The sequence below is a fragment of the Peromyscus maniculatus genome, chromosome 6, assembly GCF_049852395.1.
Source record: "Peromyscus maniculatus bairdii isolate BWxNUB_F1_BW_parent chromosome 6, HU_Pman_BW_mat_3.1, whole genome shotgun sequence".
NCBI lineage: Eukaryota > Metazoa > Chordata > Mammalia > Rodentia > Cricetidae > Peromyscus > Peromyscus maniculatus.
The window spans coordinates 102,991,795-103,009,485 of NC_134857.1; the positions used below are offsets into that span (position 1 = coordinate 102,991,795).

Sequence of the window (17,691 nt, forward strand, 5' to 3'; positions counted from 1 at the left end):
GCCATGCCAAGCTGACATTAAACTAGCCAGCACACTCCCTTAGAAGGATTGATAAAAGTCGCCCGGAATGCTTCTGATCTTTTTACCAGTTTCCAAATGGACGACTTAGGAAGCAACTACATTTCACATAAACCTAGACCAGGAAACAATATGTGTTTCCAGTGGGGATGGAGAGCCTGTCAGTGGCCCCGAACTTCAACTTATTTCTGCCCGCTTCTGAACTCAGTCAAGTCAAACGCAGAATGCAAATAATTTATTGGAGGTGTAAGCTATCTGAATGATGCTTGCTCTGTACAGGTTTTTCTTTTATATTATTTTCAAGGTTCTGTAGGAGATACAGATGTCTTAAGTTAGTTCAAGGGTCATGTAAAGTTAATGAACTGGAGTTAAAATTTTGCTGTTAAGAAGTCTCTCACTGGGGACTAGAGAGATGGCTCAGGGGTTAGGGGCGCTTGCACTTGCAATGGACCCAGGTTCAGCTCTCAGCACCCACGTGGCTGCTCATAACTGCCTGTAATTGTAGCTCTTTCTGGCTTCCATGTGCACATGCCCACACACAAATACAAAACCTTTTTCTAAAAGAAATTTCTTACTCAAACTAGAGGTGTTGCTTTTATAATCTTCTAACTTTTTTATCTGTAAAAAATGCCCCCAAGTAATGTTTTTTATTACGTTCTGAGGGAAGATTTTAATTTGTGGCCATAATATACACATAAATATATAATTCATAAGTGTATGGGAGACAAGTGTCTCTGTCATGCTCTCTGTAGGCCTCAGAGCTGAGAAATGTGGCACTGAGGCATGGTCTTCTCTCTTCCACAGGTGTGGGCATGACTCCCCAGAGCCAGGGTCCTCCTGGCCCTCAGTCAGCAGGCTCCTTCCAGGGGCCTCCACAGCCTCCACAGCCATCTATTTTGCAGCCAGGATCTCAGGTTCTACCACCACCCCCCACCACCCTGAATGGCCCTGGTGCCTCTCCTATGGCTCCACCAACCCACAGGCAGGATGGACTTCCTGGACCTAATCCTCTGAATGCCCAGTACCACCAGCCCCCACCTCCAGCAGGCCAGAGCCTGGGTGCTGGCTACCCTGCACAACCAGGTAAGGTGGGCAGGGTGAGACCAAGGCGTGGGTCCCCTAGGGGTGTCCAGAGCTGGAAGTCAGGTTGGTTGCCGGGTCGACTGTGAAGCGACAGTAGCCTCTGGCTAGTGTCAGGAGAGCAGGTTAAAGAGGAGGTGTGGGAACTCACTTTTAATTTCCTGCTGTATTCAGCAAGATGGACTTGGTGGCATGCTTGAGTCAGCGGTGTGATATGGTCAGTGAGTCTTACACCTGGGTTCGGAGACTGTCATTTTCTTCTTTTCTTTCTTTTTCAAGCAGCCAGCTATGGACCACAGATGGGAGGTGCACAGCTGGCTTACCCAGGAGGCTTCCCTGGAGGGCCTGCACAGATGGCTGGACCACCACCACAGGTCCAGAGGAAGCTGGATCCCGACTCCATCCCCAGCCCTGTAAGTGGTCCCCTCTCTCTCTCTCCCCCACACACACAGAAGCTCTTCTGTTTGTTAGCCCTGAGTCCTCCAGGGCCTGAGGAAGGCCTGGGACACTGGCCACACGAGGGGGCTTCTGTTCTCACCTGGACCTGTGGCGGAGGCATACTCAGGTTTCACAGCAGGCTGAGGGCTTGGAGGGAGGATGCCGCCTTCTGATTAGGGAAAGTGTCGCCTTGCAAAGGGGACAGATACAGAGAGGGGTGAAGCATTTGGCTATTTTTATATTTCTACTAACTTGAAGATTTGTGATAAAGTATCCAGTGTTTATAACAAACTTCATGGTACATTAAGGATTCAACTTCATCAGCTCTCAGTACTTTAGTTGTTAGGACTTAACTTTTCTTCTGGCTTGAATGTGAAAGATCCTCACAGATGCTTTCTTCTCAGTCAGCTGCTGTCTTGGAAGACTCTGAAGGTTTAGGAGATAGGATCTACCTAGAGGAAGTCAGTTTTTGGGGCTCTCTTGTTCCTGGCCTGTGGTGGTCTGAAAGAAAAGTTCCCCTGTAGGATTATGTGTTTGACTACCTGGGCTCTAGCTGGTGGCACCGTCTGGGGAAGCTTAGAAGGTGTGGCTTACCAGAGGAAGTGGGTCCCAGAAGGTGGCCTTTTCGAGCTTCAGATCCTTTTCCTAAGTTTGCTGTCTCTGTGCCCTGCTCATGGTTCAAGATGTGAGCTTTCAGCTTCCTGGTCCTGCCACCATGCTGGCCACATTCCACCCCGATTTTCCTGGTGTTTTGGAATCTAACCCTCTAGAACCATAAACCAGAAAAAACCCACGTTCTGTCAGTTGCCTTGGCTGTGATAGCCACAAAAAAAGGAATTAATACATGGCCCTTTTCCATTGTGCTCTCTGCTCGCTGCCTGCTCGTGAGGTGTGTAAACACAAACACACGAACACCACATACATGCTACATGCTCCTCCACCATGAGGTTCTGCCCAACCCCATGGGGCCCAGCGGCCATGGACTGAGTTCTCTGAAACAGCTGGAATAAATCTTTCTTTCTTTAAGTTTATGCCAGTGACAAAATATGTTTAACTAAAAAAACATTATTTGATTGTTTGGGTTAAAAGATGTGTTTCTACTGAGCTTATTTTGAATGTATGTGCGATTCCAGATAGCCTCCCCTGAATAGCACCAGGTCTAGTCCCGTTCCGGTCACGGGCACCTTTAATATCCTTACGGATGAACTTCCCAGTTTCCTGGCCTCCCAGTCTTCTGCCTTCCCTGAGTTGTCTAGGTCTTACCACAGTCATCAGCGAATACTGTCGACTTCCGGGCGTACAGTTGGAAGCGTTGTTTCCATCCACAGCTTCCTGCCTTTGGAGCTCATTCCCTTCGAGACGGCACCCACCATTCTCTCCATCAGGACTTCCCCACCCAGCACTGTTGTTCAGCTTACATGCCTCCGGCTCTTAACCTCGTGTCTCCATTTGCAGGGGAATTGTGTGTACCTTCATGTTTGTGCCTTTGTATGTGTGTGTGTTGGATGTCTGTGTGTGTTTGTGAATGTGCATGTCTCTGTGTGCATGTGTGTGTGTGTGTTGTATGCAGGTGTTTGTGTAGGTTTATCTTTGTGTGTGCATGTGTTTGTGTTTGTACATGTGTGTGTTCATGTTGAGTATGTATGTGAGTTAGTGTTTTTGCAGGCCTATGTGTATTATGTATGTGTGTGTGTGTGTGTGTGTATGTGTCTGTGTGTATACATGTATTTGGGTGTGCATGAATGTGACTGTGTGTTTGTATATACTGTGTGCTTGTGTTTGTGACTTTGTGTGTATAAGGGATCATGTGCACATATGTGTATGTGTGAATATGTATGTATGACGTTTATATGTGTGTATTTGTGTGTGTATATGTATTTAAATGTGGCTGTGTATATGTTTGTGTGTGTGTTTGTATATATGTATATGAGTGTCTATGTGTATTTGTGTGTAGTATGTGCATATATGTATATGTGTGATATGTTTGTAGGCTTGTGTGTGTATGTATGTATATTTGTATGTGTGTGGGTGTGGGTTTTTGTTATGGCCTGACACCCTTGTCCCAGTGTTAGAGTTCCCCGAGGCTTAACCTTTGGAATGACCTTTTCTTCATGGACATTTGGTCTCTAGGTCAGCCTTATTCAGAGTACACCCCCAAGAACATGCAGCTGACCTCAGCTGAGAGCGTTAGGAATTCTTGTTCTAGGCCCTCCGTTGAGACTATCAGTCACTCCTGATCAGCTCCCCTCTGCCCTTGACCTGGCCTCCTGCCCTGCACCCCTGCTTTAGTTATGCCAGCTCTTCAGACATGCCTGTGTGCCTCCACCTGACTGCTGACGTCTCCGCTGCCTGTGTAGGCCCCTCTCCTAGGCATGTGCGAGGCCCAACTCATGCTCTTTTTTTTCCATGTCTTTACTGCCCATCCACGTCACTGCTTGTCCACGACATCTAACTGCCTGGCAGAGGGCACATGATTTGTACGGTGATTTATTGGCCAGCGTTCTTCCAGACTCAAGCATCTGCTCCATGGGGCCAGGGTCTAGTTTGTTCACTGCTCTCTCTAGCGTCTAAACAGAGCCTGCTGCTCAGTATGCCAAGTAAAGGGGTGAATGGACGTTGATGAGAAGCAACAGCAGATGCCACGATTCATCATGAACCTCGAAAGTGTGTGTGTGTGTGTGTGCAAATCGGCCTCATGTTGCTTATCTTGAAGTAATGACGTAGTGATGCCAGATGGAGCCTGTTTGTTTTCCTCAGACCAAAACGATGTGTTTTTCTAATGAAATAAACTTTTTCTTTTGGAAGGAAAGATTCCCTACTCCATACACTGTGTGTGTGTGAGGTACTGAATCCAGCTCTTTGACTGGTGGTTTTAGCCACATTACGAAGGGGTGGAAGCATCATCGCCAAAGCTCTTCCTCACCCTCTTCTGCCTCCTGAAGAGGGCTGTTCCTTCCACCACCCACAAGTCAAACAGTTCTGCCCTGAGCATCCCTGCTTGAGGGGCCACGCATCTTCCCTCGATCCTCCTCCTTGTGCATCTCTCTCAAGAGCAGCGCTTCCTCTGTGTGCTTTCCTGATGATGTCGTACGAGTCCGCAACATTTGTGGAGATGATTCTGGCGGCACATCTGAAGGAGAAAGAGACCCGTATCTTCTGGGCGAGCTCTGACATTGTCCCATGTCACTGTGCAAGCTCTCGGCTCACAGGTCCAGGTCCCCGCCAGTCACTGTTGGGGTTCTGCTTACTGTTTCATTTCTGATGCTGTTTCTCAGGAGTGTGCATTTGGAGTACATCAAAAGCTATTTTTAATAGTGGCTAGAACTGCTTGGTATGTCTTCCTCTTTTCTGTGTCTTGTTCTGACAAGAAGTGGATTTAGCTAATAGTGACGAATTATGACATTGTTTCTTTGGGGATAGGGCTTTGAGAATTGTAAATGGATAGTCTGAAATAAGATTTTCTGGAAATACGGGCTACTGATTGGTGACTGTGTAGGTTCAGTGTATCAGGCACATGATGATAGTGGTCACCTTAGACTTTGTTGGTTGGAATGATTATGCTAAATGTTAGCATTTAATAATGGAAAAGCGACTCTTCTTTTGAGTAACCTGATTAGCTTTGTGGCTGAATGCAGAGTATAATCACAGTGCTTGGATGTTTCCGTGCTCTTCTCCATGGTAGCATCTTGTCTGTGTCTTGCTGTGGTCGTCATGTTTGGAACACATCCTGTATCTTTGTGTTTGTAAGTACTCAATCTCGGAGGAAGCCAGAAGGCAGCCAGATACAGGTTTAAATTGAGGCGAGGTCGGTTGCCAACATTCTTGGAAGCCGTGACACCAGCACCATCTGTACTGGGTGAGACCGAAGCAGAAGAGAACGCTTCGGAGAGGGTTCAAAGCCCGGCTGCTTCCCGTCGCTGTCTTCTTAGGCTTGTCTTTGGTTTTGTCTTCTGCTTGCTGTTTCTTTATCACCACCCCCTTTTCTATAGACAGTGAGGGCCCAGAGTGGAAGAGGAGGAAGTAGAGGAGACGGTCCCTAGACTGCTTCTTGTTCCCTAACTTCATTCTACTCAGTTTTGCTCACAACTTTTAACCCAAGACAGTTATCACAAAAAGGAAAGAAATTCAAAACTCTTGTAACAAGTCTTCATCAGCAAATATTGTTAGTGGAAAATATGTTTCTGAGTTAGATGGCAACGTTTGGAGACCTTTGCTCCTGATGATTTCTAAACAATAGACACCCCCACCCCAAGGTACCTTATACTCTTTGTAGGGAGAGCTTAAAAGGCAAACTGAGGAAGAAGATGGATCTGAGTAGAAGGTAGGCAGCTTTAGCCCAGATACTGTACACCATCTCTTCTGCATTTAATGATTTTAGAGTTTTCTTCTGATTACAAAAGTATTTTCATTAAAAAAGGGTTTCTTTTTTCTAAAGTATTTTTCAAATGATCATCTATGGCTATAAAATAAGATAAAATATAATAAATAAAAATAAGGGTCTCTGAAAGGTCAGAGTCTGAGCTAAGAGTATTACGGAATAGTTTGAAAATTTGACAAATATTGGTATGAAACTGTGAAAGTAAACGAAGGTGAAAACTGAAGGTGTTGTGGATTGATTTGTCTGAGAAGAAATGAAAAAATGAAAGGAGTTTTAAAAGATGCCCCTCTCTTTCCCCTGTTTCTCCTTCCCCTTCTCTCTTTACCTCCAACGCCCCCCTTTCCTCTTTCTCTGGAGAGGGAGGAGAAAGGGGGATGGGGGAACAGGAGCAAGCCACTGTCCCCTTAACTGAGTGTCACGTAACCTGGTTTAATTCACGCTTGACATCTTGTTTGTCAGATTCAAGTGATCGAGAGTGACAGGGCCACCAGAGGCGGACAAGTCTACACTACCAACACCAAAGGCCAGGTGCCTCCCCTGGTCACCACGGACTGCGTGATTCAAGACCAAGGTATTGATTTTCAGTGACTTTTTTACATTTATTTATTTATTTATTTATTTATTTATTTATTGGTTTTACAATTTCTCACTGGTTTAAAAACAAATAACCCTGATTCTATTCATCAACACTATTATTGATGTGCAACCTCATTATAGCTGAGAATAGACCAATTCCCTATTCATCGCTTAAGAACACAAAGGTTGCCGCTAACAGTTACACTCTCTGATGTAGTAGTCCAGAGAACTTCGAGTGATGTAGAATACAATGTATCTGTTGAAGGAAATTTCCAATTTTGATTTATAGTCTAAGGTAATCCATCCCCTAGGTGGGCTGGATTTGTGCCCCATGCTGGACATTGTGAGCAGAACAGTGGGGCTAATCTCTGTCAGTCAGCTCACCTGCTGTCGCCTGAGGAGACTGTTTCATCAGGTCTCTTAACATTCTGGTTCTTGGCTCCCCACCTTTACACCAGGATAAGGGGAAAATGAGCTCCATGCCTGCTCTCATTTTAATCTGCCTCTCAAGCCCCACGCACATTATTTTCCTGTTGTCCCTGGCAAGTCAAAATGTGACCCAACGGGCTCAGAGCTGCAGGTCCGTGGTAGAGCTGTGCCCGGTGTACCTGAGGCCCCGGGTTTGATCCTCAGCACCAAAATCAAAACAAGAGTGGCTTGGTGAAGTCAGAATATACCATTTTAGTGGCATATACTCTACATACTCTATCCTGGAAGTATGTCGTCATCCCTTTACCTCAGAGTGGTCGAGCCGTCCGGGGCCCAGTCATCTCCTCCTATTATCACATTAATATTAAACTGAGTCATTTCATGTACTGTTCTAGACTGACTTCCTTTGCTCCTCGTGACTTACACAGTCATCAGAAGTGTGTAGTGACTTCATGTTTGCACCGTGTGATGACGTGCCATGTGATAGTCTTTTCTCCTCTTGTGGGTATACAGGTGCGACAGTTTCACCCCAGACTCTTAGTTCTGCATGAGCACTTTTTTCTTTACATGCATTGGTTTTATTCAGTACTTTAAGTATGGAGGTATTGGAGCTCTTTCAGACCTCATCAGGGTGTCCGTCTGGATTGCTGAGCCAAGTGGTCACACTGGTCTGGCAGCAGCATCAGGTACAGGTGGCCATACAACCTTTTCTTGACGAGCCTTCCTCATTTCAGAGCTGGGGCCGTGGATTCTCCGTTTTTAATCCTTCCTCAGTCTTCTTTAAGTGCTCTCTCTCTCTCTCTCTCTCTCTCTCTCTCTCTTCTTTGTGTGCAGGTGCATGGATGTACATGCATATGTATGTGTATGTTTACATGCATGTGTATGTGTATATATATGTCGCAGGGCTCTGGGTTTAGTTAGCCCTTGTTCACATTTCCTTTGGCCATGGTTATTGCTGTAGTGATTCAGCCTACTTCTATGTACCATCTCTGTTCAGAGCTCCTAAAGGTATACAGCCAGTCTGGACTCCAACTCCCATCTAACCAAGTACTCAGACTTGTTCCGTGACTGACTGCCTAATACATTTCCCAAACTGGACATGTTCTAACCCAATTCTGATCTCTCCCCATATGCCCCTTAAAAAATGGGTTCCTTCCCTATTCTTTTCAGCCTTTCAGTTTTCAGTGATGGCAATTTTAAATTCTTCTTGTTCCTCAGACTCTCACATCTGTTTACCACACACATCATTCCTGTAAACATTTATGCCACTGTATCGACATGTGCCCAGAATCTTTCTATGACTCCATGCTCTGTCGCTATGGAACCAGTCTGAGCCACACCTGTTTCTCACGTGGCCCCTGCAGCAGCCTCCTGAGCCTCCCTGGCTCTGCCCCTCCTATTACAGCCATTCTCCACACCACAGCCAGCGAGACCAAGTCAGGTCATGACACCCCTCTACCCAACCCCAGCAGTGATGCTCCATTTCATTTGTAATACTTGAAGGCTTACTGAGCTTTAAGAGTCTACAGGATCTGACCCTGTACCTCCTCTGAGCTCAGCCTCAGCTGCTGGGCCCCAAGAAGACTCCAATCTAAACAGCTCCTGTTCTTCCTCTGCTAGGCTTTCTGTGTAAGTCCACCTGAGTGAACTCCTTGTCTCCGTTGAGTCTTTGTTCGAGTGTTATCATTTTATTGAGGCTGACCCTGCAAGTATTTAAAATTTCAATCAGCCTCTTACTCTCTGGGACTCCTTAAGCAGAGGCATCTTTCCCCCAGCAGTTATCACATTCTAATGTCCTAGATCGTGGACTCATGCTTTTTGTTTCTGTTATCCATGACCCATTCAAAAACATGGATAGTCCACAGAAAAACTTAGGACAGTGCCTAAAATGAAGTGGATCATCAGTAAACATCATTTGATCATATTCTCTGGTCCTACTAGATTATAATTCTAATTATATACATAATTCTAATACTTTAGATCAGAGCTTGGATGATAGTTAAGGCTTGTAATACTAGTTCCCCGGGAGGATGGGGCAAGAGGATTTCAAGTTCAAGGCTTGTCTGGTCTACAGTAAATTCAAGGCCAACCTGGGCAATTTAGTAATACTGTGTCAAAATAAAACTGAAAAGGATAGGGGTGTATATAAGTCACCTGTAGAATGCTTTTCTAGCATGTGGGGCCCTAGGTTCTATCCCTAGGACCAGTGAAAAAAACTATAAACCTAGGACAGTGCCTAAAATGTAGTGGACAGTCAGTAAATGTTTTGTTTTTATTAACCCTCTGATGTATTTTGATCACCTTCACCCCCTTCTCTTCTCAGCTCCATCCTCACCTCTGCAGCCCCTCCCAAATTCCTGTCCTTAAAGAAAAAAAGCAATGACCTGGTCCAACTTGTGCTGCCGTAATGGGTATAGGGTCATCCACTAGAGTGTGATAGACCTGCCAGAGGCCACACCCTTAAAGAAAAACTGACTCTTCCTTCCCAACAAGCCGTTAAGGGTAGGGGCTTGAGAATCCCTTTGCTCTCCGTGATAGAATGTTGAGTGGGTTGATCTTGTGCAGGTCACATGCAGACAGCCAACACTATTGTGAGTCCGTGAATGTTGTAGTCATCAATGCACAAGTCCGGGTTCACTTAGATCCTCCCAACCAAATTTGACTCTTACAATACTTCTGCTCCCTCTTCTGCAGTATCCCCGAGCCTTGGGCTGGGGCACAGGTGTGATATAGTTGTGCTGTTTGTGGCTGAGCAGTCAATCACCTACTCTCTGCGCTTTGAGCAGTTGTGAGTCTCTGCGTTAACCGCCATTTGTTGCACAAAGAAACTTCTCTGATGAGGTCTGAGAGCTGCACTAATTTAGGGGTATAAAGATATAAATTTAGAGGGCAGACTGATACTCTGTCCATTTAGGAAAATAATAGTAATAGGCTCAACCTTGGGGCCTGTGAGATCCCAAATCATGGCTTCTTGACCCAATTTACATGATCAGGCTTGCATTTCCTCCTGTGAATAAGGCCTTGAATCCAAGAAGAAGGTGGTTGGTGCCCCATAACATTCATGCCACTGTTGCATCAGTGAGCATATCTTGCCATGCCATTTGTTACAGTAGCTCAGTGGACCCACAGCTGGGTAAGACTGTTGACAACTTTTCCCCCAAGTGGCCTAAAGAGTCCTTCCTGCTACTATGAAAACTAGCCAATAGGTGGGAAGCTTCCTGGTCAGTACCAACTTGCTTTCTCCATATCCCAAGCAAAGCATGGGTTGTCTTCAATAGTAGGATCTTACCATCAAGTTCTGGTCGGACCCAAGGGCAATGAGAATAGGCACTGGGCTTTTCACTTGACAGCCTATGGCTTTGGGGAGGAAAATCATTGTCTGTGTAGGGTAACTCCAATTGAATTCTTTTATGTGAAAAAGTATATATGAAGCTTATAAAATAGGAGCTTTCCCAAACACCCTTAGCGTTAATTTCCTCTGCCCAGCCCTCTGCCTGCTTAAACTTCCATCCCCACCATCTCCCTGTTCTTTTTTGCTTCACCTGTGCTCTGCTGTCCTCTCCCTTGAGGTCTTCCTTCTCCGTCCTAGTTCGCTTGCTATTGCTGTGATAAGGACCATGACCAAAACCCACTTGGGAATAAAAGGGTGTATTTGGCTTATACTTCCATAGCACAGTCCGTCATTGAGGGGACCCAAAGCAGGAACTCAAGCAGAGACTGTGGAGGAGCTGGCTTTCTCCTCATGCTTGCTCAGCCTGCTTTGATACAGCCACTCAGGACCACCTGCCCAGAGATGGCACTGCGCCCGGTGACCCAGAGATGGCACTGTGCCCCGTGACCTGGTCCTTGCCCTGCAGCCTTGCCTATAGGCAATCTGATGGAAGCATTTTCTCAATTGAGGCCCTTCTTCCCAGGTGACTCTAATTTGAATCAAACTGAACAACACCAACACCAACAAAATAACCAGGGCATTCTCTCTCCCCACCGGTGGTACCTTCCTAATTCCCCGTGTTCTAAAAGATACCCCAAGTTAAGCAAACAATCTGAAGATTCAACACTAGGAGCCATATGTGAGTGAGAACGTGTGATTTTTTTTTTCTTGGATCTGGGTTACCCCACTCAGTATATTTCCCAGTTACATCCATTTATCTGCAAGTTTCATGGTTTAATTTTTTTATGGCTGAATGAAATTGTGCTGTGTATAGGTATCACATTTCCACTGTCCGTTCATGAGTTGATGGACATTTAAGCTGTTTCTGTGTTCTGGCTGTTGTGAATAGAGCAGCTGTGAACGTAGATCATGCATCTCTGCAGTAGAGAATAGTCATCTGGGTATACACCCCAGAGTGGGATAGCGGAGTCAAGGAATGGCCACACTGATCCATAGTAGCTGTGCCAACGTGAACTCTCGCCATCAGTGCCAGGGGGTTCGCCATTCCCCGTATCCTCAGAATTTGTGGTTGTATGTTTTCTTGATCTTAGCCATTCTGACTGAATTAAGATGAAGCCTCACAGTAGTTTTAATTTGCATTTTCCTGATTGGCTGAGGATGATGAATACTTGTAAAAATACTTCTCAGCCATTTGTATTTCTTCTTCTGAGAAATCTCTATTCAGTTCCTTAGCCCACTTTTTAATTTGCTGGGTTGTTTTCTTGGTGTTTAGTTTTTTGAGTTCTTGTCTGTTATAGATGTTAATCCTCTGTCAGATGTGTAGCTGGCAAAGTTTTTTCCCCCTTCCGTAGGCTGCTTCCTCTTCAGCTGACTAGCAGTTTCCTTTGCTCCACAGAACTTTTTGATTCCATGAAGGTGGACTTGTTGGTCCCTGGTCCTATTCCCTGGGTGACTGGCGTTCTGTTCAGAAAGTCCTCACCTGAGCCTAAGTCCTGATGGGTCCTCCCTGCTCTTCCTCACCTGAGCCTAAGTCCTAATGTGTCCTCTCTGCTCTTCCTCACCTGAGCCTAAGTCCTCAAGTGTACTCATTCTTTATTCTGGAAGTTCTAGAGTTTTGGGTCCAATGTGGAGATCTTTGATCCATTAGAAACCGATTTGTATTCAGGTGAAAAAGTAAGATCCTTCTACATGTAGATACTCAGTTTGCCGGCACAGTTTGTTAATGATGATATGTTTTTGTTCAGTTCCTAGCACCCATGTTAGGTAGCTCACAGCAGCCTGTAACTCTGGCTCCTGGAGATCTAGTGCCCTCTTCTAGCCTCCATAGACACCTGCACACGAGTGCTTACCCAACCTCTTACCCCTCCCCAATCAGACAGACACTACCATAAATCAAACTAAAAATAACGGTTAATTTAAAAAATGACGGTGAGCCTAAACTGTATTCTTCCATGCCTTCGTGTCTCTTTGTTTCGTATCTTCCATTACCTCTAAACCCCCTCAAGTCTGTATTTGGACTACATTAAAATGCAACTGATGGGAAATGATAATAGTAATCAAACACTTGTTTCCTATCTCTCTAGTGAAATTCAGCTTGTCTTCTGTATGTCCTCGGACTGTGGATTACAGAATTTTACAGTTGTTTAGATGTACTCTTGTTTGAGGGTCTTGGGCAGATATTGACTCTAACCACGTTGTGCCTGCTGTGCCTTTGAATGACGCAGGCCACTCGAGTCCCCGGTATATTCGCTGCACCGCGTACTGCTTCCCGTGCACATCAGACATGGCTAAGCAGGCTCAGATCCCCCTGGCTGCTGTCATCCAGCCCTTCGCTGACATCCCGTCAAACGAGGTAAGAATGATCTTAAAAAAGTGATTCAGTAGTTTACCTACTCCAAAGTTGGTCCTGTCGGTTTTTTACTCTACATTATTCCATACTCCGGGAAACTGGAGTAAGCGTATACAATTTGAAAACAGCCGGTCATTCAGTGCCTCTGTAAGTCAGAATCTCATAAGCAATATTATCAAATGCCCTGGGTACTAATCAAAATCGTCTGAGTCATGTTTTTGACCTACTGTAATAGTGCACACAAAAAGTGTTGCCTAGGAGAACGTTGTGTAATGACAAACCACGTGACTAGCATGGAGGCCTTGTGCCCATTTCAGGGCCTGCCATTGAGGTGTTTTGTTGGGAGAAGTCCTTGACCTTAGTACATCTGCTTTAATAATTACTGGGCCAAAGTGTTCACAAACTAAATATTAGAAACATAAGGTAGACAAATCTATATGTATTTGTTTATAGGGATATGCCTAATATATAGTTCAGTAGTAAAAAAATAGAAAAGTGATTCACATTTAAAGTGTGTGATTAGAGGTGGCTGTTACTGTTGATCAAGTATTAGGCTGCTGAAGTATTTGGTCAAGATATCCAGACTGCCGCAATTCTGTTCCTCCTGCAGCCATTCTTTTTATAATGGTCCTTAGTGACAGCTACTCAAATGCACCGAGAGAGAGGCCTATAGCAGAGAAAATCTTCAGTGAGGCTGTGCCATGACCCATCCCAGGAGGGCAGCCCTATGCTGAGCCATTGGGTTCCTTTGGCTGCGCTAAAACTTGGGTCTCCACTCCCCTCACCAAAGACCCTCAGTCTTAGGTCAAGGGATCCTTAGAGGGAGGCTGGTCTACTCTAAATAGTAGCATCTAATTGGCATTGGCGGGGCGGGGGGGGGGGGGGGGGGAAGATCCTCTGTTGGAGAGAACAGATCTGTTTCCTTTCCAAGGATGTGGAGGAGGGGAGGAGGGGAGGAGGGGGGAGGGGAGAAGGGGAGGAAGAACGATGGCACCCATGAATACAGTGGCCTTCATAGGCTGCACGATCTCTTCTCTGGAGAATGGACTGAACTGGGTAGAGTGGATCAGGGGGAGGCCTGGAACTAGGCTTGGAACTCTGGAAACCACATGTCCTGGATTCAGTGTCAGCTCAGGAAGCACATTCAGCAATTGCGCTCTCTTCTGTCCCACTCTCAACAATGGTACGCAAGGCTTTCAAACTTAAATTATTTTATATTTAACTGTTTGGCCTTTGTGTAAGTACTCACAGGGTAAGAAGAGGATGCTGGATCTCCTAGGATAAAAGTTACAGATGGTTGTGTGCCCCTATAAGGGCGGGGAGTAGAACCCTGATCTTCTGCAAGAACAGTTGGCACTCTTAACCACTAAGCCACCTCCCCAGCCCCATCAAAACTCTTAAAAAAAATCAAAATACTTAAAGAGGATAAGATAAGCCAGCATGTATTAATAAAGAGATCCTGTGGTGCACAACGTGTTTATCTTAATTAAAATGCTGTAGTTATTGCCAACGTTTTATTGAAGGGGCAAAAGGGAAGGGGGAAATGTTGTAACTATATTATAATGTCAAAAATATTTTAAATGTTGAACATACAGAAATTTAAAAATAATTTCATGTCATCATCTAAATACTATTAATGTTTGTTATTTTGTCACATATCTTCATTTTTATTTGTGTTTTTGGAAGCATCTTAAGGACAGTTGTAAATGTCAGTATACTTCACTTGTGCACACATTATTAACTAATGTCCAATATCTGCTTACTGAGACACGATTCATCTATGATAAGAATGTACACCCTTTTGGGGTCTGGCAATCAACCCCAAGGTCTCATGCCCAAGAAATGCGTGTCTTAAAGTCACTATGGGTTACATTTGAACCAGTCTATATACCTGTGTGACCTTGATGCCTATCCAAATCTAAACTCTCACAGTTACTCTAGAGAAGTAAGTACCCCTGCTCCTCAGCCATTCCCAGCCTTCACACAGCCTCCCTTCCTGGTACCCACTGTTCTGATTTTTTTCTGTGACAGATTGGTAGTACTCTTCTAGTACCTTATATGGCTAAAATGACAGAGGATAGAAAAAGCTCCTATAAAATTTGGAGTGGTACACTTACTAGTTTGAAAAGGGTACACTTACTAGTATGCCATTCATATACCCATGATTTATCATTAATAATATAAATGTCAATATTTGTTACGATTTTTTTAGAGAATTAACACATCCCGGGTGTATGTCCTTTCTCCTTTACTGAGACCCAGTCCTCTTTCCTCCCTTCTTCTCTAGGGACAAACACAAACACACTTGATGGTTTTCCTCACCTTACGACAATGTGTAGCATCCGTCTTCACTTAACTGAGATGATGACATTTGAATAAATGTGGACATGCACAGTAGACAATCACTTCTCTCCCCCGCTGCTTTCCCACCACTTTTTTCCAAACAGCCCTCACCCATTCTTGGAGATTCCTCCTGCAACTAAACTATACACACTCCAGCACGCACGTATTCATCCTGTAAGGAAATCAGTATGGAAATGACTGTATCAATGCTGGCCCAGCTGTGCCTTGCCCTCCATGCTTCTGCTGTTAGTGAGTCTTGCACTCGTCCCGTGCTGCTGTCCGTAGAGCTGTGCCATCCTTAACAGCGGGGAGGCGTGCATGGAATAAGAAAAACATCATTACCACTGTGTGTGTCAGGGTGAGGCTCACACTGAGTTTGGAAGCACAGAGCTTTTGTAGAAGCAAAGCTGAGGAGCTGTGTTCCTCAGTCCTGTAAATGTGCCTGGAAGAACCATGGATTCACTCCTCCTCGGGTGGGCTTGTTAAAGGTGCACTTTCTCTGCCTTGCCTCGGAGATCTGTAACGTTCATAGTCAGGGGAAGATGAGTTTATATCTTAAAAGCAACCCCCAGAATATGTAAAATAAGGAAGTATTCTAGGCAGAAGGTCTGTTGGGTATCAAAATCGTGGATGTGGACTTTAGGCCCCGAATAGTATCATTTTTTGGGTATACTGGGCTCATTGTCATGAATTTGCCCAATTTTTAACTGGGCACAAGCAAAAACTACTCTTCGTCCTCTCCTTAGAAAGCTAACTTGGCTCCAATATCCCTGGAAGGGGGCTGGGCTCAGTCAGTAAGGTGCCGACTTTATAGGCAATGAAGACTTCAGCTTTGATCCCAGTCCACAAGTAAAAGCTGGGCACAGCAGCACATGCTTGTCGGGGACAAAGAGACAGGTGGTCCTAGGGGATTGATGGACAGACAGTTTAGTGAGCTCTAGGTTCAGTAAGAGACCCTGTCCCCCAAACTTAGTCAGACCGCAATAGAGAAAGACACCCAGCATTGACCTCTGCCCCCTCTCCACATGTACACACATATGCATGTACTCCCATACACATCCCTACACCATACACAGACATGTGCTCACCCCGAGACACAACATACATATGCTTGGAACGGAATAAATCTCAACTGTTGTTTGCTAATGACACGACTCCTTAGCCATCTTATTATATGTTTGTTTCAATAGGTTTTTGTTGTTTTGAGACAAGGGTGTCATATAGGCTGGCCTCCATCTCACTATGTAGCCAAGAATGACCTTGAACTCCTCTCTCCACCTCCCGAGGGAGGAATGTGGTGTGGGGCTGGAAGCTAGGAGCTCCATGCACACAGGGCCAGTGCTCTGCCTGCTGAAACACACTTCCCGGCCCCAACTTTCCTATTATGCCAGTACTAATAATGTCATCATTCAATAATGTGTTTCTAAAAATTAAACCTGATATTTAAGGAGATTTGGGGTGTTGTTGGGGAAAAGAACCCTTTCAGCCATTAATCCAAGCCTTCCCCCCAAATCATACAGACATTTATATCGAGACTGAATATATGCTTCCCGAGTTTAAAAGTCACTAGTTTTAACCGAATGCTATCTGTCCTCAAGCCTGAAATGTCCCACTGTGCCATCTTAAGCTTCAGGAGAGTCTCCGAGCTTTCCAAAGCCACGAGCAGGCGAAGTTAGACTAATTGTTGGCTTTTGAAATCAGGCTTGGGGAGGAGCTGGACCTCAGAATACAAATCCATTGCTCTTGCAGTGTTTGGAGCCAGTGTGCCCTGAGCAGCTGGATGCCTTTGACAGCTGCCAATCTTGTGCAGCCTCTCTCGGTCAGAAGCTCCGCCCCTGTCCTCCGAGCAGCTGGAGGAGGATCATTTTGAGTGGACAGATGTGAGGGATGCTATGACAGTGTCTCCTTGGTGACAATTCCTGCTCAAAGGAGCACATTCACTTTACGTATTGAATCAGAAGGAGCAGGATGGGGCGAGAAGGCGCTAAAGCTCCAGGGACTAGTTCTGGAGCACAGACTTTGAGGAAGCGGCCACTCCGTGGGCTTAGCTGGACCTAGACGGGGAGAGCCACTGGCAGCCGAGAGACACTGTTGAGAACTGTGCCAGTCAGCCTGGGTCATTATCCCCATTTTAGAGAGAAGGAAAGCAAGGCAGAGGCGGGTGTGCTGAGAAGGTCAGCAACTATCAAGTGGCAGAGCTAGCACCCAAAGTCAAGCACCAGAGTTCTGTAAAGTCATATGCTCTCTCCCTCCCTCCCTCCTTCTCCCCCGCCCTCCCTATTCAATCCATATCTACATACTCCGATGCTTCTCATAGATTCACCATGTTCAAAAGTGGATTTCTTACCTCTGTGCCTGTTTATTCTTCTCTATACCAATAAGTGTTACCATTGTTTATCTAATGGCTCAGCTAGAAACGAAAACTCAGTAATTATAGTTAGGCAATAGAATGTGGAGGACAAGGCTTGTTTTTGTTTTTGAGATAGGGTCTCACTGTGTATACCAGGTTGGCCTCGAACTTACAGAGATACACCTGCCTCCTGAGTGCTGGCATTAAACATGTGAGCTACCATGCCCAACCCTCAAGGAAATAAGTTTTAAAATACTTTTGGAGGGGCTGGAGAGATCACTCAGTGGATAAGAGCACTGTCTGCTCTTCCAGAGGACCCGGGTTTGATTCCCATCACC

The 17,691-nt window shown here is 45.3% G+C and overlaps 1 protein-coding gene across 8 annotated transcripts in view; it reads left to right on the forward strand.

Moving 5' to 3' along the window:
- The window catches only part of Sec24d (SEC24 homolog D, COPII component), a 101,704-nt gene that overhangs the window by 21,329 nt on the left and 62,684 nt on the right, over positions 1–17,691 (forward strand). For 4 of the 8 annotated variants that reach the window (XM_016010109.3, XM_042279829.2, XM_006991880.4 and 1 more), the window contains exons 5-8: positions 823–1,101; positions 1,378–1,511; positions 6,374–6,485; positions 12,536–12,663. In XM_016010109.3, the coding sequence (XP_015865595.1) occupies positions 823–1,101; positions 1,378–1,511; positions 6,374–6,485; positions 12,536–12,663 (653 nt within the window). The remainder of the gene's footprint in view (positions 1–822; positions 1,102–1,377; positions 1,512–6,373; positions 6,486–12,535; positions 12,664–17,691) is intronic. The other 4 variants (XM_076574919.1, XM_076574918.1, XM_076574916.1 and 1 more) reach the window with 1 other exon arrangement.